At 44.0% G+C, this 24289-nt stretch overlaps 1 protein-coding gene across 1 annotated transcript in view; it reads left to right on the top strand.

Annotated features, from left to right (window-relative positions):
* Nucleotides 1-60: 60 nt before the first annotated feature.
* The window catches only part of Xpot (exportin for tRNA), a 38542-nt gene continuing 14313 nt past the window's right edge, over nt 61-24289 (top strand). The window contains exons 1-18 of the mRNA XM_021637852.2: nt 61-470; nt 4268-4401; nt 6920-7002; nt 8551-8607; nt 9015-9084; nt 10547-10765; nt 12169-12353; nt 12447-12615; nt 14204-14440; nt 15929-15967; nt 16424-16486; nt 18269-18393; nt 18858-19002; nt 19157-19276; nt 19523-19617; nt 20469-20538; nt 21640-21878; nt 22651-22936. Coding sequence (XP_021493527.1) covers nt 4342-4401; nt 6920-7002; nt 8551-8607; nt 9015-9084; nt 10547-10765; nt 12169-12353; nt 12447-12615; nt 14204-14440; nt 15929-15967; nt 16424-16486; nt 18269-18393; nt 18858-19002; nt 19157-19276; nt 19523-19617; nt 20469-20538; nt 21640-21878; nt 22651-22936 — 2262 coding nt within the window. The 5' untranslated portion in view covers nt 61-470; nt 4268-4341. The remainder of the gene's footprint in view (nt 471-4267; nt 4402-6919; nt 7003-8550; nt 8608-9014; nt 9085-10546; nt 10766-12168; nt 12354-12446; nt 12616-14203; nt 14441-15928; nt 15968-16423; nt 16487-18268; nt 18394-18857; nt 19003-19156; nt 19277-19522; nt 19618-20468; nt 20539-21639; nt 21879-22650; nt 22937-24289) is intronic.

The raw sequence follows: 24289 nt of genomic DNA, 5'->3' as shown, positions 1-24289 counted from the left end.
TGCGGCCCTCCGCTCGGAAGCGTCCCCTGCGCGTTGCATGCTGGGAGTCGTAGTCCCCCGGGGCCCAGCCCGCGGGCTGCCGTCTGCGCCTTTTCCATGCGGCTGCTGCTGGTGCCGGTCCTCGCGGCAGGACGCAGGGAGGCGTGCCTCGCGCTGACTCAGCGGCGGCGTTAGTGGGCCCCTGCGCAGTTTTTCCTTCCAGGGCCACCGACCCCGCCCGCCGGCTCGCCAACCTGCCCGCCCCGCTCCGCCCCGCCCCGCTCCGCGCCACGCAGGAGAAGGCGCCCGGGGAACGCCGAGCGCCGAGACAAGCGCGGCCCGGGCCGGCTCCGGCGCTAGCACTGCGGCTGTAGCGGAGGACTACAGCGACAAGGACGAGGGCCGCCCTCTGTACTCCCTGCGTGCGGCGCCGCTCCCGGCGGCTGGCCGGCCCTCGGGAGTACGGGCGAGGAAGAGAGACTGGAGTGATGGTAGCTAGAGGCTGGGGGCGGCGGGCCGGGCACCCTGCGTGGCCGGGAGGGCCGGACTTGGGCTTGTGGGACGAGTGGTGGCGGCTGCGTCCCGAGTGCGTGGCTGCCGGTTGCCGGGTGTTTCATCACCCTAGTGGCCACGAGGCTTCGCCCAGGGAGGGATCTGGGAGAAGGATAGGGGTCGAGGCTGGCCTAAGAGGCTGCCCCACCGACCCTGTTTGTGATCGGTTTGGAGCGCGTCCCACCAATTTCAGCTGTAGAGACCTCAAAGTTGAGTTGCTCCCCACCCCGGGATAAATATGGAGAAAGTGTTATCTCTTCGTAGTAATTTGCCAGCACGGACACCCCTTTCCTCCTCTTTGCTTCTTTATAGTCTTGCAGCGGTGGAGAAGCGTGATGTTTCCCTGTAACCTGAAAAACGAGTACTTTTGGAAAGCCTTAATTAGTTGTTACCGGGGGAAGTTACGTTGTATTAAAGCGACTTGTCAACTTGATGTTAAAAGGCTGGAAAGATTAAGTCGTTCTCAAACAGGCTTAAGTAGGTGTGGAGGAATTTTCCACATTGTCTGATTCTTGACTTAATGGCTAAGGAAAAATGAAGACTTCGTGTTTTAAGTGTATTTCTCGCCCCCGCCCCCAGCGCATCCACCTTTGGAGGTGGTATAAATGTTTACCATGTTGTAACAATGTTTAAGCTTCCAAGGCTCTGTCGGTCAGAATAGTAAGCGTCCTTTTCCAGTCTTTAATGGGAAATGGTTACCTTTTAACTCCAGCTGAGCTTTATTCACAGACGGGTGATTTACCACGTCTGTTTTGATCATCCTAGTGTTTTGTTTTTGTTTTTTTTTTTTCCGAATGTGTAGAAGACGAAGGTTTGTAAGGAATTCCTTCTCTGTGGACAACTGTAACAAGTTTGCTTAGGGTTTTGTTGTTGTTGTTATTGTTGTTGGGGCTTTTTTTTTTCTCTTGTGTGAAATGACAAAAAGCTTAAGCAGTTTCCCCCCAAAGCAATGGATAATTTAAAGGAAGTCTAGAGGATTTCTCAATCATGGGTTTACAGAAATTCTTAAACTGACTTTTCTCTCTAAGGATAAATAAGGGGAATAGTATTTACCTTTTCCTGGTGGAACCGTCTGTTCACAGTACCATTCTACTTTAAGAGTGTTCATCTTCTGTGCCTACCTCTAAATTTATAACATGTTGGGGGCATGCTTTGCACGCATTGTAGTCCTTAAGACGTCGCCTCTTTTCCTGCTGACTGAGTCGAATGCCTCCGTTTTTGTTTTGTTTTTGAGACAATCTCACTGTGTAGCTCTGGCTAGCCAGAACATCCTTATGTAGATAGACCAGGCTGTCTTTTGCAGTCAGAGATCCCCATGCCTCTACCTCCCAAGCCATGGTATTAAAAGGTTTATACTTCTGACTATTGACTGTTTTGGTGGTGGTTTTTTGTTTTGTTTTGGCTGCTTGGTTGACTGCTTGCTCTCTTGCTTGGGTTTTCCAGACAGGGTTTCTCTGGGTAGCCCTGGCTGTTTTGGAATTCACTCTGTAGACCAGGCTGGCTCGAACTCTCAGATCCACCTGCCTCTGCCTCCTACATGGTGGGATTAAAGGCATGCACCACCACTGCCTGGCTTGTTTCTGTTTTGTTTTTTTAATAATAATATTGGAATATACATCTCAAACTTTAAACATTATATTTCTTTATCTTGTTTATGTATAGGTGCGTGTGAGTGTATGCTGTATATGTGGAGAGAGGAGTCAGTTTTTGTCTCCCACCATGTGGATCTGGAGAATCAGAAGCCTCAAACCCAGAACTTTAAAACCTGTGTTTTGAAATTTTAGGAACACAGTGATGCATGTTTCCCAGACTTTTTTTTTTTTTTTTTTTTTTTTTTTGAGTAACCAAGTTATCCATGACAGTGTGGTAGAGCTTGGATGGACGGGGTATTTAATCCAGTTTTGGTAGGGTCAGACAGTAGGGATCAGAGCATGAAGTAGTCTGTAAGTTGAAATCAGAAGGTCGGCGGGGTTTACCTTCATAGCTGAAAAGAGCCAACAGTAGAATACCACTTGAGAACTGCCCGCAAAGTGGTGTTACTGGATGGCATGCAGATTGTGAGGGGTTCTTGACAAGTATTTATCTTAATCCTGTGGGCAGTAGGGACTTAGATTGTGCTGCTGTGGCCTGCAGAGTTCCTGTGAGTGGTGAGAGGAGAGGTTGAGCTTTCTTTCCAAGGCTCTAAGCCTAAGAGTCCAGATTTTTTATTCCAAAAGGACTAAGCGATACAGAAAAGTATAGGGATCTTGCAGCCCAGGCTTGGCTCCCAACCCTACAAGGCTGCGCGGTACACCATGTATTATCTCTCGGTCTCTTTTAAGTTCTCTATGGCTCTAATAATTTAAGAATAGATAAATAAAAAAGTTTTATAGCTTTATGATAGGAGTGGAAGACCTAATTTCCCTATCCTCACAGTGTTCCAGAGAGTAAAATTGTGTGTTTGGTGTGTCTGTGAGTGTATATGTGCAGGAGTCAGGGATCTATATTACTTGTCTTCTCTGTTGATTCTCACTATATAACGACAATTTCACTCTTTGGTTTTTCAAAACAGGGTTGCTCTGTAGTCTTGGCTGTCCTGGACTGGCTCTGTAGACCAGGCCAGCCTCAAATTCACAGTGATCCACCTTCCTCTGCTTCCCCCGAGTGCTGGGATTATAGACTTGGGCCACTGAGCTCGGCTAATGACAATTTCATATATGTATATAATACATATTTATCAGAATGCCTCCTTCACCTTAATTTTTGAGACAGGGTCTTCCTGAACCTGGGCCTCACCAGTTTGTCTAGAGTAGCTGGCCAGAGAGCTTTGAGGATCTGCCTGTTCCCCCACTGCCCCAGTTCTACCACACTTAGCTTTCATATGGATGCTGGGGAGTCATTTTGTCCAGGTCAGAGTGCAGGAAGCAGTTTACCCACCAAAGTGCCCGAGGACAGTGTTCACATCATAATCTCATTCCATGTGTATGCAGAAAAGCAGGCAGTCTGTCAAATACTAGCTGGCTTTGGGAGCTTTTTGTGTTCTGGCTTGAGAATATTAGACTGTATTGTGAGGTAGATTACTTTCAAGAGATTTAGGGAGAGGAAAGCTGTGGAACGGGGAAAGCTGAAGTGAGAGGAGTCATTTATGAAAGATGTTTCTAGAACTGGCTGGCAGAATTACTCATTGTTCCAAAGCTAAATGACTGTTTTTTCATTCTTTAGCCCCCCCTTTTTTTTATTTAACTTCTCTTGTCCTACGTGTAGACAAAAATAAGTTATCTAGTGAGATTCCACAGAGGAAGACATAATAGAGACCTCTGACTTCCACCTGTACATACAAACATAGAAGAACATGCAGACACATGTGTAGTAAGGGCATTAAACTGAGGGGAGCCAGTCTCATTGTTTCTGAAGATGGTTTATGTTCGTATCTGAGAGTAGGGGATTTCTTACAGTCACGGAAAGAAGCGAATATAGATGTCTTTTCCCAGGCACACACTGTGCGGCAGATAGGTCCCAACGCCGCATGCACGTGTCTAGAACTGCTTTCTGTCCTTGGCCGGTCAGCTCTGCAGGACAGTTCTACCCGAAAGCCTGAACGGCGAGCTCGTCAAATGATGCCTTGTGCTGGAGGGTCCGCTCTGGGAGACCCAGGCTCCCTTCCGTGAGCTTAGGTGGATTTTGACTCTTCAGGAGCTGAGTATTTTCAGCCACGTCTTACATTCCAGACAGTCATCTTTTTGTTTTGTGTGTGCAGATGATTGTGGATTCTTCTGTGGGATTAGAAGCCACATCTGTTGTGATCAGGAAACTCCAGGAATAGCAGCAGAGATGGATGAGCAGGCGCTTTTAGGGCTAAATCCAAACGCCGATTCAGACTTCAGGCAAAGGGTAAGTCCGGCGATTCCCTCATGTTTAAAAGCCTACTACCCGCAAATGTGCATGAGTGGACTTAGAAAACACATCCGACTGTGGAGGTATAATTTGAGTAAACATTAATAGAGCCAGACAGAGGTGAGGTGTGCTCTGAATATTAGAACATCACGGTTGCGACCGGGTTTCGTTAAACTGTCTGCTGAAATCCGACCTGTTGAGGCAGGTCTTTGTGCAGCATCGGACACGTCTAATTGTTGCAGAGTTGTAACACGGTTACAACGGTAGGAGACGTGTGCAGTCGTGGTGCATGTTTTAATTTTTCATTTCTTAGCTTGTTCTGCAAGTTGCTTAGCTCTCAGTGACAGCTAGCCCCCTTGTTTCGTCTTTGCAGGATGGAAATAAGCAGTTTGGGCATGCCACCCTTTAAGTTACGTAAAGCGATTTTGTGGCAAGAAGTCCATTAGGAGATGCTGGAATATGTGGATAAATGTAAACAGCTAAACCTAATGTAGCATATAAACTTAATAAGGACCTTAGCTGAATGATAAAAGAAGACTCTAAAAGAAGAAGCCTTTAATTAATTTTTAAAGATGTGAGTGTTGTGAAGTTTACTCGGAAGAAGGAGGGGCTTTTCTTCCTCCTCTAGCAGAGAAGTGGAAAGTGAGCAGGTGTTAAGGGTCTCACTAAGTATTACATCTCTATCTGTTTTGCTTCTAAGTAGTAAAAACTTTTAAAAGTGGCTTAAAAAATGAATAGATAAAAAACCTCCCAAGCAGTTTCTGATATGCTCTATGCTCTGTTGATAAATGAGTAACCAGCCCTCCAAATATAGCAGATAATAGGAATCTAGGTGGCAATATCTAGTCAGAATCGTAGAAGTCCCGGTTTCGGTATATAAATGGTTTTGTTTTCATAGGGACTTTTGTTTTCATAGGGGCTACCTTCTTTCCCAGTAGCTGGGACATTGCAGTTTTACATGTTGATATAATTAAAGGCTTTTAGCTATTTTATATGTGTCAAACAATTTTGAATTTTTGTTTGCTTGCTTTCATAGTAGTGGGAATTGAGCCTAAGCAAAGGCGCTCCTAGACATTTGAGTTTTTGAAAGCTTTCTGGTTTGGTTTTGGGTAATTTTTTGGGGGGGTCTGTGAGAACAATTTCACTATGTGGGGTTCCCAAGGACTTTATCAGAGCTAGTGTTTTGGTTTTGGTTTGTTTTTTTTTGAGACAGGGTTTCTCTTTGTAGCCTTGGCTATCCTGGACTTGCTTAGTAGACCAGGCTGGCCTCGAACTCACAGTGATCCCTTGCCTCGGCCTCCAGAGTGTTGGGATTACAGGCCTGCACCACCACACCCGGCCTGGCTTACAGACTTTTTTTCTAGCGTGGTAATGCGTGGATTCCAAATCCAGAGACAAACATGGAAAGAGCTGCGGTTATTTCCTCCCCCACTCCATCCCCAGCTCTGATTTAAATACCCAACTTTAGTTTAAATAAAACCTTTCGTTTGATTTTTTTGCCCAAGCTAACCTCAGACTTGCTACATAGCTGAGAATGGCCTTGAATATTGGATCTTTCTGCCTCCACCTTGTACTTAGGTAACAGATAAGCGTCACCACGCCTGACTGATGCCTGGGATCTAGCCTAGGGCTCCTACCCTAGCAGGTGGTCTACCACCAGAGCTGTGTACCTGCCTCTTGCATAAGGGAAACAGTATGCTGAGCTCTCCCTTTGTTGTGAGTGATACATTAGCAGCGGAAGTGACCTCATTTGTCTGCCTTCCTAGCTTCTGAGATGTTCCCCATGAGAGCCCTGGTTTTGTAGAAACTGACATCCAGACCAACTGTACCTCTGATGACTGCCTGCTAAATCAAGGACCACCACATCCTGCCACAGATTTGATAATTTGCTACAATGGCTCAGGACTCAGCTTAACATTGCCAGTTGGTTAATAAGGATTCGAATCAGAAGCAGCCAAATGGAAGAGCTGCTTAGAAGGGTCAAGGGCTTCTGTGCATTTCTGCCTCCTGCCTTAGACCATAAAGTGCTCAGCTTAGAAGGTGGGGTTTAAGAGATTGACCCCTCCATCTTCTCCACATGTTACTGCTCTGTCCATCCCAGATTAGTCACTGGGCTGAGAGTTCTATTACTTTTAGCATTTACTTATGGTGGGAGGGTGTGTTTGCTGATGTCATCCTTTCACAGACCCTTTTACAGTTGTATATACCTTAATACCTTAATATACCTTAATGTACTTGATAAAACACTGAGGCATTGCGCCTGTCATCTTCATAACCCAGTGATCTGCAGGGTGTTCTTGCGCCATCTCCTTTGCTGTAAGGAAACTGTCTTAAGTGTCTAACTAATAGTTGGTCACTGATCTTTTTTCAGACGTGGTCTGCATTTTGCACATATTCAGAGGCCTGCATTGGATGTTTTAGTTGATTTATTAAGTCCAAATTGTTGTTGATTTTTGGCTCAATCCATCCTTTGTCGAGTGTATCAAACATGTTGCTTTGCTTTGCACCCTTGCAGGCCCTGGCTTATTTTGAGCAGTTAAAGATCTCCCCAGATGCCTGGCAGGTGTGTGCAGAGGCACTGGCACAGAAGACGTACAGGTAAGACAGACAGACTCCATGTTGTCTGGAAGGAGCAGCATCACTGTGCAGCAGTTTAATTTTTCCATTGGGAAGTGTTTTTATAAAAAGCGTTTTATGACTTGCCTTTTAGAAAACTGTTAGTAGGGTGAAAAGAAAAATAGCAAACCAATTTTTGAGCTAATCCAGAATTGATTTTTCAGTAAAACTGTCCTTTTATGTTTGTTATGTACCTGAGAGCCAGTCCTCACCAGAATAGGCCGCACTAAACATGTCTTTGTCTTATTTGGAGTTGGTAACGGAGTTACAACAAATAGTAACTGAATATTGATGTGATACTGGTGTTGGGACCAAGGTCTTGTCATTAGTTGTCATTGCACCCGTAATCCTCCCTGTACTTTTTCCAGCATGGGCCTCAGTGGAGAATTGAGGATGGCGAAAGCAGACCTCCAGATCTTCCTCCCATTCTTTTGTCCTGCTTGCTGAGGCCTTTCCACTGGAAAGGCTTGTCCTGCAATGTGTCTTTTTCTATTTAGTCTTTCAAAAGCAACAAACACAGTTTCACAGAAACAAAAACTTGTATACTCATGTCATAGTTAGCTTCTTATTAAAGGGGAGAAACAGGCCTAGCAACACTTGTGGAAAACAGTTCTCTAGCAGAAGCCCGGGGGGTTAGTGCTGGCCTTCTGGCTGGAGTCCTGACTGCTGTGCCCATGGTGCTGTTTGGCCACAACCTCTTGCTTGACTTGTTCTTTCCCCCATCTTAGAGTCTCCATTCCTACTGCTCTTCATAGGAAACACAGTCCCTGCACAAAGCCTGTCTCACACTCCGTCCATCTTCCTGAGCAGCTTCTGGGGCTCTGTAGGACTTTTGTCAGGACCGTTGCCTGTATCATACCTAAAGAGGGAGTTAGAAATAGATAATGGACTGTTCGTTTTCCCCCCATCTTACAAAGGTGTCTTTATTTGTAGTTTAGTTTTTTTGCATGAACTTTGAGGGTGGTCTAAGAATTTTCCTACCTACCCTATTTATTTTGTATTTGGCTCTGAGAATACTGACTAATGAGGCTTAAGTTTCAAGTAGGCCAAAGATGGCATCTTTGATTTGATCAGTCTCTTGCAGTTGTGCCGTTTCATCTTTCTAACCATTCTAAAGCAAAGCACAGAAATTGTTGCAGGAACCTTTACTCTTCTCATTAGAGTCTGGGGAAATGGCCTCTATTTACCAAGAACTGTGTTTAGGGTATGTATTAGAGCTTGTGCTTCTGTGGCATGTAAAATGTAATGGGGCAGCCACTTGTCGCGAATTGTTGTTAGAGCTCTCTTAACCCTTTAAACAGAGGGTTTGGTCCTGTGGCTCATTGGTAGAGACTTTGCCTGGAATTGATGAGGCCAGGGGGTCTGTACCCATGAAAACAACGACAGTAATAAAAATAACGTCAAATAGCGTTGGTAAGCAGAAAGCCAGCCAGGACGCCTAGTTTGAGGAATGTCACACTTGTTACTGGTATTTTGCCTTTCTTTCCCCAGTTTATTCTCTGATTGTCTAATTTCCTTTTGCTTTTTCAGTGATGATCACATAAAGTTTTTCTGCTTCCAAGTATTAGAACATCAAGTTAAATACAAGTAAGGCCTTTTTGCTGTTTTGTTTTGTTTTTTTTTTTTAATCTCAAAGATTTGTTGAGACAGGTGTATTTTAATCGGGATTTTCATCCTTGAGGAAACCAAAATACAGATGGTAAACTAACAGAGTAGTTATGGTCTATGAATGTGTTTTGATTTATTCTAAACTGAGTTAGTTCGCCTACAGGCTGATGCCGTAGACCACATACCTCAGTACATAGTCTGAAAAATCACACAGATGTCATGAACTGAGCCATAAGTCTGAGGTTGATGACTGTAGCCTATCTGATACTCTGATTCCTTAAAACTGCTAATGGGATTCCTGAATGCTATAAAACACTGTACATCAAATAGGTGAGACTGTCACAACCACAGACCCCAAATGTAGTCACTGTTCTCTGTTTCAACAGGTACTCAGAACTAAGCACTGCTCAACAGCAGCTGATTAGGGAGACGCTTCTCTCATGGCTTCAAGCTCAGGTAAAACGCATTTCATTCTGTGTCAACTGTTTCCTCTTTCATACCTAAAGGACTGGTCTTGAAGGTCATGGGCAGAAACAATGACAACTTAAGATAGTGTTAATAACCTAAACTGTTATGCTTTTCCATAACATTGTAGAAACTTTAAAAAAAAATTTTTTTGGACCCAAGGTCTAACTATGTAGCCTTGGCTGTCCTAGAACTCCCGTGTCTTCCTCTGAACTGCCAGGATTAAAGGTACCTGCCACCACACCTGGCTGAAACTTTAGCTTAAAAAGTTAGTTCTTTTTAATTTTTAAGCTTTCTTATGTGTCTGTGAGTATGCCTGTGTGTGGGTATGTAACCTGAGGTACCCACAGAAGAGACTGTTAGACTCCCTGGAGCTGGAGTTATAGGTGGTTGTGAACTGCCCAATATGGGCTTTGGAAGCTGAACTCAGGTTCTCCACATTCGTGTACCTCACTGCTGAGGCATCTCTCTAGCCCCTAGAATTTATTGGTGTTATTAAACTCCATGACAGTAACTGCTTCATTGTTTGCTCCTTAGAGCTGGCCTGTGTTGACACAGCCTCTACAGAGGACCAAATGAGTTGTTTATTCACACGCATTTCTTTTGGTTAATTGTAGTTAAGCTTAACTTATAAAGCTTCGAATGTAACCAGTTTTTTCCTTTAAGAGTCAGCCAAAGAAAGAAAAAAATTGAACTTTTTTTTTTTTCTTAGAAGAAATTACATCAATTGTTAAAATTCTGTTCATGAAAATGAATGAGATTCCTTGGCTCATGCCTATATCTTAGTATTCAGGAGGCAGAGGCAGGAGATTGTCAATGAGGCCAACGTGGGGCTTGAAATAAAACAAAACAGAAGCAAAAAACAGACAAACAAAGGCCTGGGCTGGGCCTGGCAGTTCAAACCTTAGATCCCACACAAACACAGAGGCTTTTAAGTCAGGTGGCTCTCTCTGAGTGAGGCCAGGCTGAGCTACATCGTAAGACCTGATCCAAAACAAGCAAAACTTCCCTGCTGCAAAAAAATGCTGGAGTACAGATTATTCTCCAGCACTGTAAGAAAATAGAAATTCTAAGAGGCATCCATTTTTGCTTTGTTGTTGTTGTTTTTCTGTTTTGTTTTGTTTGGGACAGGGTTTCTCTGTGTAGCCTTGGCTGTCCTGGACTCAGTTTGTTGACCAGGCTGGCCTCGAACTTGCAGAGATCTGCCTGCCTCTGCCTCCTGAATGCTGGGATTGTAGGTGTTGTGCCACCACACTGGCTATAGGCATTATTCTTGTGTTCGTCGTGTAACCAGTCACACACACACTTGAGTAATTTTGCACAGCTATGCTGTCACTGATCTGGGCAATGTTGAAGTTTAGTTGCATTTTTGCCAACTAATGATAAATAGAAAATAAAATAATATGCATTTAAATAGTCTGAATTTAATTTCATGGATGTTTCTGTTTGCCAGATGCTGAATCCCCAACCAGAGAAGACCTTTATACGAAATAAAGCTGCCCAAGTCTTCGCCTTGCTTTTTGTTACAGAATATCTCACGAAATGGCCCAAATTTTTTTTTGACATTCTCTCAGTTGTGAACCTAAACCCACGGGGAGTGGACCTGTACCTGCGCATCCTCATGGCCATTGATTCAGAGTTGGTAGATCGTGACGTAGTCCATACGTCAGAGGCAAGTACCCTCCCAAGGAGCCTCGCATGGAAGGGTTTCTTCCTGTAGGGTTTGCAGGGCAACGAGCATAAGACAGGCAGTCTTTCTCCTAAATTACAGGCATGCCTAGCATCTTGAATCTGCCATCAGTGAAATTTAATTCTCCCATAGATTGAAATCAGAGCATTATGTAGTTTTACAGCTAAGCCACTGTAGTCAGCAGTGGAGCACAAGAGTTCACCTTCCCTCGGTCCTGTGAAATGCCATCCACGCTTAACGCTTCTGAACACGCAGAGAGCATTGGTTTGTGATGTGGATGTCAGTGCCGCACCCCCCAGAGTCTCAGCCAGTCATAGCACCCAAGCCCATTTTCCTGGTCTTTCTTTATGCATCTAGACATCTCTGTTGTCTTTTTTTTAAATTGGTTTGATATAATGCTATGATTGGGTGTACTGTTTCAGCACTGCCAAGAAAGTCTTACAGCTCTCACAGCTGAGGACAGTGTGACTCCAGCCTTACTCCTAAAGGTGCTGGTGAGTCAGTTCAGCTGCAGAGCACTTGCCTAGTGTGCAAGAGGCTGGGGTTTGATCTCTCTCACTTCAGTATAAAAGTATAACGTGTGTGGGAATTGCTAGGCCGTGGCTGCGCACACCTTTGATCCCAGCGCTTGGGAGGCAGAGGCAGGTCTAACTCCGAGGCCAGCCTGGTCTACAGAGTAAATTCCAGGACAGCCAGGGCTACACAGAGAAACCCTGTCTCAAAAAAACATGGCCTGGAGAAATGTCTCAGAAGTTAATACTGTCTGTTCTTCCAGATGTCCTGAGTTCAAGACCCAGCAACCACATGGTGGCTCACAACCATCTGTAATGAGATCCGATGCCCTTTTCTGGCAGGCATACATGCAGATAAAACACTCATATGTAAAATAAATCTTTAATAAAAGAAAACAAGTGTGGGAATTTGAACTGGATGTTTCTAGCACTTGGGAAATTGGGATGGGAGTCTCTCAAGTTTGAGACTATTCTGCCTATCTTATGAAGAAAAAGAAACAGCTCCACTGGAAATATCTTTAAATGTACATAATATAAAGGATATTGTACATTTAAGTCACTGCCATTTCTAAATAGCTTAAGTAAGTACTATGTTTGTCTAATACTTAGAAATAATTTCACATGCTTAAAATTTTAAACAATGTTTATTTATAGTTTGTATTTAATGAATTAAGTCTGGCACCAAGGAGTAGAACGGAAAGAGGAAACACAGAGAATCACAGGATGTAATTTTAGAGCAGATAAATAGGAAGCCGAGGTGGGGACTGTTAACAGGCCTGGACGTCTCCTGTAGAGGAATTCGCTGTGTGCAACTGTACTTGAATGCCAAGTGCTGTCTCATAATCTTCCCTGTCTTTGGTGCTTTGTTTTCAGGAGGCTCGCAGGAACACTCTGATAAAAGATGCCATGAGAGAACAGTGCATTCCAAATCTGGTGGAATCGTGGTACCAGATTCTACACAGTTACCAGTATACTAACTCAGAAGTGCTGTGCCAGTGCCTTGAGGTCGTTGGGGCTTACGTCTCCTGGATAGACTTATCCCTCATAGCCAATGACAGGTGCGTGCCCATGCGGCTTAAACTCTGAACCCGCACAGTCGGCATCTAAAACTGATGAGCTGAAAATGTTAACATCTTCATTTCCCATCCCAGGTTTATAAATATGCTGCTAGGTCACATGTCAGTAGAAGTTCTGCGGGAAGAAGCATGTGACTGTTTGTTTGAAATTGTAAATAAAGGGATGGACCCTGTGGATAAGATGAAGCTAGTAGAATCCTTGTGTCAAGTATTACAGACTGCTGGGTTTTTCAGCATTGACCAGGTCAGTGACTATCTTAAAGGTAAGCTTTGAAAACTGCTAAAGAAACTAATTCCCTCTCTGAGTTTTGGGGAATGTCCTTGGACATTCTGAGAGCTACATCTATTATCTGCAGCATTTTCCATGCTCATTTGGTTATACTCATTCTGGATGAGTACACAGTCAGGATGACACATGCATTTTCCAAGTTTACAGTGCTGCGTGAGGAAAAGGATTCCTCAGACATCTTTGAGATATATATATATATATATATAAAATATATATATTTTTTAGTGTGTGTCTGTGTATGTGTGCGCCAGACACACATGCACACACCATAGTGCTCTTGGTGGGGGGGAGGGGGGCAAAGGACAACCTTGTGGAGTCAGCTCTCTCCTTTTGGGTCCTAGGATGGAGCTCTGGTTGTCAGGCTTGGTAGCGGCCTTGCCTGGTCCTAAGACATCTTTGTTGTGGTGATGATGTCAGTAATATGGCTCTAGTACATTCCTTCTTCATGGACCAAAGGTTGCTTTATTCCCTTCTACCGTCTTACTTAATACCGGGGGCTTTTTAAGAAAAGGAAATCTGAAATTGTAAAGAGCAATCCTCTGTCTGTGGGCGAACAGCTTAAGGGTAAATAATGGAAATAATCCAGGTCTGCCTGTAACATTGGCAGTTCAGAAAGGGCTGTTGTTAAGTCATTACATACACAGTGCGCCAGCATTGACATTGAAGGACCGTGCTTAGTATACTGAACGGTCAGAAAGTTCTGAAGCGTCTCTCTTACACTTTTGTTTTTAGACAAACGTAATGCCACAGGACTACCATCACTTTTATAAGTGCCGCAGGGATGGAAAAGTGTCACAAGCAGTGTCACAAGCAGTGGCCACTCTCGCAGAGTCTGTAACTGCAGATCCTGGGATCCAGGGCTCTCTTCCAGCCTCCCTAAACTCCAGGCATACAGTTGCATAGATATACATGCAGGCAAAAACACGAAACGTAGACAATATTTTTTTTTATTAAGAAAACAAAAACAGTTGCTTTTGGAGTACTACTACGTGATAATGGTAGCAGAAAAATTCAAATGCTGATTAATTTTCCTATCATAATGACAAAATTGGCAGTTGTTGTTTTAACATTGAGCCCTGAAAACCAGAAAAATGCTCAGCATATAAAAATACTTCCTTAAGGTCCTTATGATCTGGGCTGGAGAGAAGGCTCAGTGGTTAAGAGCACTGTCTGTTCTTTCAAAGGACCCGGTTTAATTCCCAGCACTCACACGGCAGCTCACAACTGTCTGTAATTCCATTTTTAGGGATTCTAACACCTTCATTAAAATACACACAAAATACAATTAAATAAACTATTTAAAAAAGAAAAGCCTGAGACCCTTGTGACCTGAGTTCCATTCCTGAAACCCATGGTGGAGGGAGAAAACTGACTGCCCCCCCCACACACACACACTAACCCCTGCATGTGAGACACAGATTACACAATCCTTGTTAGACTGAACCCTGTTACTGGCTGGCACTGCATTCATGCTAAAGGTCAAAGGTTTTCCTCTTCCCTGAGGCAGGTGGCTGTAATCAAAGTCTCTGCTTCTTGCTTACAGGAAGAAGATTTGGACTTCGTGGCCAGATTTTCTAAGCTGGTAAATGGAATGGGACAGTCATTGATAGTTAGCTGGACTAAATTAATTAAGAACGGGGCTGTGAAGAATGCTCAAGAGGCACTTGAAGCTATTGAGACAAAAGTACCACTTATGTTACAGCTGCTAGTTCACGAGGACGATGACATTTCCTCTAACATTATTGGATTTTGTTATGATTACCTTCATATTTTGAAACAGGTGAGTCGTCACTCTTTCTGTCTAGTAGATATACAGAACTGTTAAAAATTGAAAATACAGAAAAAAGTAAAAAGGAAAGACCCATAAGCCTTGTCCAGTAATATGTATATAGATATTATATATGGTTACATATTGACTGTATTTCTTTTTTATACTATTTTCATTTAAGAAATTAAAAAATTAAACAGAAGATGATTAAGTTCTAAAATACACTGACTGGACATGGTGAGCCATTCCTGTAATCCCAGCACTTGGAGTGGGGACTGGGCTCAGAGCCATCATCTGCTATACAGCTGGTTGAAGGCCAGCTTGAGCAGCATGAGACCCTGCCTCAAAAGGCACACATTGTTTTTTGATTGTTTTGTTTTTTATGGGTTCCATTACAGTCGTTTACAGGAGCGTAGCTAGCATAGCTAGTGAGGGCTTGTGTACAGGAGCATGGGCGCTTTACCAGTGGCTGCATCACCGAAGAAAATGTCTGCCCATTCCTTAGCAACCATGGCAGTTCCTCAGGGAGGGACAAGGCCTCTACAGCACCCTACCCCTCACACCACAGTCCACGTCAGAATGTTGGTGCCCATTCCTGTGCAGTTAACCATAGGGGCTGAGTGCGTGAGTGCAGTGGCCACGTCACACTCAAAAGTCAGCATTCTACACCCTGCGCTCTTTGTAGGTGGGCTGCTGAGGTGTTGTTTGCAGTGCTGGAAACTGAGCCCAGAACCTGGAATGTGCTAGGTGATCCCTATCACCCCTCCACCCGAAGCTTCCTTAATTCTTAGGTGCATAACTGTTTGCATGCGGAATTTCAGGAATTTTAGGATTGTAGAACCTGATCATCCCACAGCATTATAGTTTAGGTTTGCTTTGTTTTAAAAAACTAGGAGTACTTGTGCATGCCTTTAATCTCGGCTGTTGGTGGGGCAGGGGTAGATCTCAGAATTCAAGGCCAGACTGGTCTACGGAGAGCGCTTCTGGCTGGCATGGCCACATAGTGAGGCCCTGCCTCAAAAACCAAAAGCATCCTTTACTACCTTACAGTAATTCTTTCTAAATGCACGATAAATAGCTTACTCAAATTAACCTATATTACTGCCTGTATATCAAGTTATTTATTGGACATAATGTTATTAAATGTTTTGGGTTTTTTTTGTTTTTTTCTTCTCGACAGGGTTTCTTTGTGTAGCCTTGGTCTCTTAGACTCATTTGTAGACCAGGCTGGTCTAAAAACTCAACAGAGATCCACTTGTTGCATCTTAAATTAGGAATCTGTTAACTATAGATGTGCTGTCAAACTATTTAGCAGATATGTTTGTATTTTATTTTCTTATTGGACCCAGGGACTTGTGCATGCTGGGAAAATGTTCTACTCCCTAATTGTGCCACCAGCTCCTGTGTATGTTTTAGGAGATACTGATTAGAAGAGTACTTTGATAAACAAGTATAACATCAGAAAACCAAATAAAATTATTGTTTACATTTTATTTTAAGCTTCCAGTGCTCTCGGATCAGCAAAAAGCTAATGTAGAGGTAAGTGGCTTCTTATAAACTACTGACAGACACACACAACCCCCACCACCACCACCACCCATCAGTGAGTGGGTGAGGAGTTAGTTACCTGAGCAGAGGCATCTCAGAGACAGCTGCATCACTGAAAAGCCCACACTAGCTTTCCAAAGTTTCAGTCATGAGTTCTCTGTACCATGTGGTGCGGGTTTTTCCCAGGAGTCCTATTTGTGTAAATAACCCTGCAGGGGGAGGGTTAGTAGCCTCCCTCCAAGGTGAATTGTAGCTCGGGTTTGTGCACAGCACTTGACCCTTCTTCCTTCTTCCACCTCTTCCGTGAGATTCCCCGAGCCCCTGCAGTGGGAGAGGAATGCCCATCTAAGGCTGATGATCAGGTCTTTGTCTGAAATCTACTTTGAAATGTAGCTCAACTTCCAGATTAAAAACAGTTAACAAATGTTACTTTATTAATAATTTTAGGCAATCATGTTGGCCGTTATGAAAAAATTGACGTATGATGAAGAATATAACTTTGAAAATGAGGTAAGAAATTTTGCATCAAAGGAAAGTCAGATTTAATTTTGTTTCTTTGCATCACATTAGTATTTTATATTTCCATCTAAGAGACTTTTAAAACAAAAAATAATGTTTTTTTAAATCAACCATGTTTATATTGATGTTATTTATATTGATATAAGTTTGGAGTCGCACTCACAGAGACCTGGATCCTTTGCTTTCTAAGAGGTTGGGGAAATGAGTCATTTGGTAAATGCTTGCTGTGTAGACGTTAAGATCAGAGTTTGACGACCATTGAAGGCTGGATTGGAGGGTTCGTGCTTGTGCTCGCTCGCTGGGAAGGCAAATAGGTGAATCCCTGGAGTGCACTGGCCAGCCAGCCTAGCCTAGGCATCGAGTCTGGGTTGTAATGAGAGAACGTGTCTCATCCACACAAAAGGTGCATAGCTCCTAAGGACAATACCTGAGGGAACTTGTGGGACACACGTGTGCGCACATCTTGTAAGCTGGGCGTGGTGGCAAATGCCTGACATCCCAGTGTTGTCATACTTTTTAAAAATGCTTCGATTTACATTTGTTATCTTTTTCTCTCTATTCCATCCCAGTTCCTTCCATCACCCCAACAACGGGTAGGAGAGAGAAAGGGTTAGTGGGAGGGGGGTCACAGTTCTTTCTTAGTTGCTTCCTACTGGTTAGTGTCATCGGGTTCCTTGGAGACAGTCCAGTCCTTATTCCAGGAGATCTCTGACTTCTTGTCTCACAACAGCAAGCAGGAGCAGCAAGGGGGAAGCAGGATCAGCGTTGTTCTTTCTCCGATCTCCACTCTCTGGGCTCTGGAATTTATTCTCTCTCCAGAGTCCTTAGATTTAAACTATCTGCAGCTGGCAAAGAGCCCCTCTCAGAGCCTGCATGAGGCAAATAGTCTGCTGCTGTGACCATCTGAATCAGTCCTTCATCCCACACCTGGGACCAAAATAAAAACATGCTTATATCCACAACATCCCAGCAGTTGGCAGCCTTAGGAAATAAAGGATATTGGCATAAATGTGAAGCCAGCCTGGGCTGCAATTAAAAAATTGGGGTTTGGATGTAGTTCAGTGGTAGAGCCTTTACTTACTACATGTAGGCCGTAGACTATTATCTGTAGCAACCCAAAGGAAGAAAAATACTTTGTAACATTGAGTTTATAATTGACAGTATTATTGATGATTTTATCTCACATTTAATAAGAGTACTGGATTGAGGCCCTGTCAGTAGGCCCCAAGTCATCAGCCAACAGGTGAGGACAAGTATGAGGCTTAACTGTCTAGGCTTGTTCAGCTAAAAGTCTTGCCCCGAGTTCTGAGAACATCACCTTTCCGCTATATATAGGGGCTGTCCAGTGCTTCCTGGAAACCCAGGGCATGTGTTGGTTAGGTGCGTGCTAAAATGTTCTATTTGGAGTGAATGTCAAAGGGTAGTAATAATAAGCAACATGTTAGCCCCAGTGATGACGCTGTTAGCACTTGGGGATAAAGGGAGAATGAAGACAGCAGGCAAGTTTGGGAGCCCACACTGGCTGCTCACGGTCAGCCCTGCCCTCCTCAGGCTTTACAACTTGGGCCTTGGATGCTACTTACCATTTTTGTGTGTGCAGTTGTGAGTGTGGGCCAGAGTGTTGCTCTGGAGGGCGCATCCGCTCTCTCCACCCACCCTGGGGCTGCAGGGAAGGAATGCAGGCTGTCAGGCTCTGGCTGCAAGTGCTCTTCAGTGAGCGTCTTGATGCTGGCGCCTTACACCTTGAGTCAGGGCTTTTCCCTTGTGTCACAGGGTGAAGATGAAGCCATGTTTGTAGAATACAGAAAGCAGCTGAAGTTACTGTTGGACAGACTTGCTCAGGTGTCGCCAGAGTTGGTGCTGGCTTCTGTGCGCAGAGTGTTCAGTGCCACACTCCAGTAAGTTTGCTGTTGGAGTAAGCTCTTCTGTCAGCTCCTCCTGGTGATAGGCCACACTGAGTCATGTAATCTTCATCACTCCTCATTGGGCCTGTAATTTATCTTGTTTCCACTGTTGATATAAATTACATCGCTTGACAAAATTATCTAATAGTATGATTTTTTAATCATTCAAGACATTTTTAAATGGTTTTTATTAGCATGCTCATTATATGTAATAATAGGTTTCATTGTGGCATTTCCATACGTGCACTTAATGTATTTCAACCATTTTCTCCCCTCACACTGTTACTTGTCCCCTTCCCATTGAAGAAGCATGGTTAGTGAGGGGTGCTTATGGGCGTGTGGGCACCTCACAGGTGGCAGTGCCATCGAAAGGATTTTTGCTGTTACTGCCCTGTGTGTAAGAGTCCTCCAGAAGTCTGTGTTCAGATCTCACTGACATGCAATGCTGTGCTCGGTAGGAACTGGCAGAACACGCGCTTCATGGAAGTGGAGGTGGCGGTGCGGTTGCTGTACATGCTGGCAGAGGCTCTCCCGGTGTCCCATGGCGCTCACTTCTCAGGTGACGCGTCAAAAGCTAGTGCTCTGCAGGACATGATGCGAACGGTAGGTGGATGAGGTCTGTTCCTGTGAGCGTCATTGGCTTTGTGCTGTGCTGTAAGCTCAGTTTCCTGATGGTTAGAGCTTGCTGTGTTTTTGCAGAGGGATTTTTGGATGTTGCAGTAAACACGAACAGGCTTCTTCCTTTTTTCCCCTCTAGTTGGTAACCTCAGGAGTCAGCTCCTACCAGCACACCTCTGTGACCCTGGAGTTCTTCGAAACTGTTGTCCGATATGAGAAGTTCTTCACAGTTGAACCTCAGCACATTCCGTGTGTACTAGTGAGTGTGCCCCGCACTCCGGCTCCAGTGATGAGACCCTGTCTGTCCTTGTTCTGTAACTTTTCTCAGAATCAGAAGTTGAAGCCTGGGTGGTAGTTTTCTGTAAAACGAGTCCTTAAGGGTGCGTGCGTGCGTGCGTGTATGAGAGAGATAACATTGCTTACGTGTTCCTGGTAAAAAGTACAATTTGATGTGACAGTGAAATCCTCGAATCAGAACAGAAGTAATGAGTGTCTCTCTCTTCAGATGGCTTTCTTAGATCACAGGGGCCTGTGGCATTCCAGCGCAAAGGTCCGGAGCAGAACCGCCTACCTGTTCTCTAGATTTGTCAAGTCTCTCAAGTGAGTATTGCTCTTAGCCCTGTGTTCTCCTGCACTGATGGGCTGCATTAGTGGTCTCCTCCACGACTTGTTTCCGCAGCCAGTTACTGTACTCGGCACGAACAGGTGGCCGTTTGCATATTTTTATGCAATTTTATGCTATTATATTGTTTTATTTATTCTGTAAATTTTATGTATTACATTGCGTGTGTTTGATGTATGTGGGGTCTGTGTGCCATGGCAAATGTGTGAAGAAGAGACACTGTAGAACAGAGGGTCACACTCAGTCCATCGAGTTTACACAGTAAATGCATTTGCTTGCTGAGTCATTTCCCTAGGCCAGGGAGGATATTTTTTGTTGGTTTGTTGGTCCTGGAGATGACAAACTTGTGATTCTGTTGCCTCTGTCTCCTCCCAAGTACTGGGATTGCAGGCTTGCACCAGGATACCCTCGGCCTGAAAATAATTTCTAACATGGTCTCTTGTATGCAGTATTCTTTTTGGTTTTTTAATAATTTATTTCATGTGCATTGGTGTTTTGCCTGAATGTTTGTCTGTGTGAGGGTGTCAGGTCCCATGGAACTGGAGTTGCAGACAGTTGTGAGCTGCCATGTGGGTGCCGGGAATTGAACCTGGGGCCTCTGGAAGAGCTCTTAAGCATTGAGCCATCTCTCCAGCCCCAATATGTAGTATCCTTTATGAGACTTAGAGCAGTGGACAGTGCATTGGATCACATAGACTCTAAATTGTTCATAAGCTGACGTTAGTAATGAGAGTGGCTTTGGCTTCCTTCTCTTTAAATGGGGATTTGATATTTGAGCAGCTTGTGAGCATATTACTTAACCTGTGATTTCCCTTTTCATTTTATTCAGTAAGCAAATGAATCCTTACATAGAAGATATTTTGAACAGAATACAAGATTTATTAGCCCTTTCTCCACCTGTAAGTATCTCCCAGGTATCTTCTCCAGAAATCATTGAGACTGAATGCTATCAGCTTTGTCTTTGAGGGCTTGGCTTGTTTCTAACTAGTGGGGGGGGAGGGGAAGAGTTGTGTATGCAAAGTTTATTCGAATCTGTTTACCAAAATTGTTCTGATACAAGCATGATAGTAATGGAAGGAATTTGGCTCTGTGTACTATGTTCTGATTTTTCTGTACTGTTAAATGTAACTGAAATATTTGATGAAGTGGAAAAAACTTCATCTTTAAATTACTCTCTTAGGTGATCATATTTGTCATTCTCAGTGCCACTTACATTGAAGTTTTGTCTTCAGACTTAGTGTTACTTCTTTGAGTGTCATTTTTCTAAAGGATTTGAGATCATTTATAAGTACATTTTGATTTACGTGTGGTTTTGATTTATTCTTAATTGTATGTGTGGGTGTTTTGCTGCCTGCATGTGTAGCTGCACTACATTGTGCGGTACCTTCGGAGGCCAGGAGAGGGCGCTGAGTCCTCTGGTACTGTAGCTACAGATGGTGATGTAAGGCTTGCCATGTGAGTGCTGGGACTTGAACCCTCGTCCTCTTCAGGAGCAGCCAATACTCTTTAACTGCTGAGTCACCTCTCCAGCCCCAACAAAACATGTGTTTTTTGAAAGCCAAACTACTGGCGGCCAGTTAATGCCAGCTTTTCTCAGCAGTTGTGTTAACTCCTGCAACATAAGCATTCAGAGAGTCCTAGTAACAATCATCGTAGGGTCATTTGCAGAGTTTTGTCGGGACTAAGGTTTAGTTAACTTACATATCTGTTTGCTCATATATAGTGCTGGTGGGTTACCCCAGAACATCACTCATGAGGACATATGGTACCAGGAGCAATACCCTTAGCCCAGCACAGGATCAAAACTATGAGTCTTTAATTCTGTTTCCATTTAAGTTTTCTCTTCATTCTGTGATTGTGGCATAAATTTCACTTTTATGAATAATTAGTATATGAGCCGATGTGGTAGGTTATATTTCCTGTCTCCTGCTGCTTCTTGACTAAGTTAAATGAGAGACAGTAAAGTGAAAATACCCAGTTAAGACAAAGTGTCCTTGTAGGAGAATGGTTACCAGTCGTTGCTGAGCAGTGATGATCAGCTCTTCATTTACGAAACGGCTGGGGCGCTGATTGTTAATAGTGAGTACCCTGCTGAAAGTAAGCAGGCCTTGATGAAGGACCTCTTGACACCGCTGATGGAGAGGTTTAAGGTTCTGTTGGAAAAACTGATGATGGCGCAGGATGAAGAGAGACAAGCATCCCTTGCAGATAGTCTCAACCATGCGGTTGGCTTCGCCAGGTGAGCCAAATTGCAAATAAAATTGTAAAGTTGTGTGTCCATGTAGGCAGAACCTCTTAAATGGGTCTTTTTAACAGGGACACACTGAACTGTTTTCAAGCAGCCATTTAGTTTGCCTACATTTTTAAAAAATATTTATTTCTTTATTATGTATACAGTGTTCTGCCTGCACGTACACCTGCATGCCAGAAGAGGGCACCAGATCTCATTATAGATGGTTGTGAGCCACCCACCCATGTGGGTGCTGGGAATTGCACTCAGGACCTCTGGAAGAGCAGCCGGTGCTCCTAATCTCTGAGCCCTCTCTCCAGCCCCTTACCTATACTTTTTGTTAACAGTGTGAAATGGAAACTATTGCTAATGCTATACTGGGAAGTTGTTGTATGCCATTTACTGCCGCACAAGCCAGGCTTTGGGTGATGGGAGTAACTTGATAGTGGATGTGATGAGGTTGTTTTCAAAATCTCATGAACGTGTACAGATTACCTAATGGCCATACTAAACACATAGTAAATGCATTCTTTTCCTGCCGACTATCAGGATTTTAGAAAAGCAGGTGGATTGACTCAGCTTATGGTTAACCACTTCTTATTTGCTTAATTTACTTAACGTTTTATTCTGTAATCCTATGTGGAAGTAGTCATTTTCATGTAACTATTAACTAAGGGTAGAAGTAATTCTGATGTAAGAAATAGTTGGTTGTCAATTTGCCATCTCTTATGCATTATTTTTTAACACTGAACTTCTAACTGCCTGGGTTTTGGTCATGTAGTCGAACCAGCAAGGCTTTCAGCAACAAGCAGACCGTGAAACAGTGTGGCTGCTCCGAAGTTTACCTGGACTGTTTACAGACGTTCTTGCCAGCTCTCAGCTGCCCTGTACAAAAGGACGTTCTCAGAAGTGGGGTTCGCACCTTCCTTCATCGAATGATCATTTGCCTAGAGGAAGAGGTTCTTCCGTTCATCCCATCTGCCTCAGAACACATGCTCAAAGACTGTGAAGCCAAAGACCTCCAGGAATTCATTCCACTCATCAACCAGATTACGGCCAAGTTCAAGGTACCACAGACCAGAGTGCTAAGACTCTTGAGCCTTAACCATCCTCTGCAGACATAGCACTAGGTGCATGCATTCCAGATACCTTTTACTGCATGTTGTGGAGGTGGGTTACTCACATGTGGAGGCCAGAGGGCGGCCACCAGCACCCGCAGGTTAGTTTTGACAGGTGCTGTGTCCCTGCAGGTGACGCTCACTGATGGGCTAGACTGGCCAGCTCGTGCTCCTCCATCCTCCCAGTGCCTCGCTTCCGGTGCACACTGCCATGCCCACCTGTCATTACAGGGTCTGGGGACTCAAGTCAGGTGCTCACGCTTGTACAGAAAGCTCTGTACAGATGGAGCCACCCCTCTGCCTATCCTGTGTCTGCTAAATGACAAATTACTCGGTTATGTGGATCATAGTGATGTTTAACATTATCCATAGCTTTCTGTGTCAGTGGGTAACACTAGGTAGATTTCTAGATTGGAAAATACTTTTCTTATGTCTAATAGTGTGTTGCCTGAATGTATGTATATGTACATTCCTGATACCTGAGGAGGTCAGGAGCAGCGGGTGGTGGATCAGCAGGAACTAGAGTTACAGAACACAGAATTGTGAGCCTTCGTGTAGGTGCTGGGAGCAGAACCTAGGTCCTTTGCAAGGGCAGCAGGTGTTCTTAATCACTAAGCCACGTCTCCAGCCCCCTGAGCAGATGTTCTAATAAAACTGTCAATCATTGTGGCAGGAAAAACTCCCAAGAGCAGCAAGTACATCAGTACAGAGTCCTGCCTGGAAACTGGTGGCATGCAGGCTTGGAATTGGAACAAGAGTCTAAAAGTAACCAATGCCCCGAGGGCTGCGTTAGAGGCGGAAACTCACAAACAGTAGGAACTGGCTAGGGAGAATGGCCAGTGCATCCATAATGCTTGCCGTGTTCAAATCTACCCTGAAGGTTTTCAGATGTTGCTCTGTACTCCTCACAGTAACCTTAACTGTAAGGATTATGCCTTATAGATGAGGAAACTGGGACTCGGGTAGTTCAGGAACTTAACTAATGGAAGTCACATGTGTTATTTAATTTTACAGAATTCATTTCTTAGGATTTATTTTTCACTTTGGAATTTAAACTTGAAAATATTTCGTGCTCAACTTTGATTATGATCACTTGTTATTTCATCTCAAAATCTTCTTTCATTCTTTAACTTATTAAGAGAGTGTGTGTCCATGGGTGCATATGCATGCCAAAGCAGCCTTGTGGAGTCCGTGCACTCCTTCCGTCCTTCATGTGTTCTGGGGTGACTCAGGTCACAGGCTTGTACAGCAAGAGCCTTTGCCTCCTGAACCATCTCTCTGGCCCACAACCAGTTTTAAGAT

Source organism: Meriones unguiculatus, chromosome 2 (genome assembly GCF_030254825.1).
Source record: "Meriones unguiculatus strain TT.TT164.6M chromosome 2, Bangor_MerUng_6.1, whole genome shotgun sequence".
Classification (NCBI taxonomy): domain Eukaryota; kingdom Metazoa; phylum Chordata; class Mammalia; order Rodentia; family Muridae; genus Meriones; species Meriones unguiculatus.
This window is presented reverse-complemented; position numbering and strand designations above follow the sequence as displayed.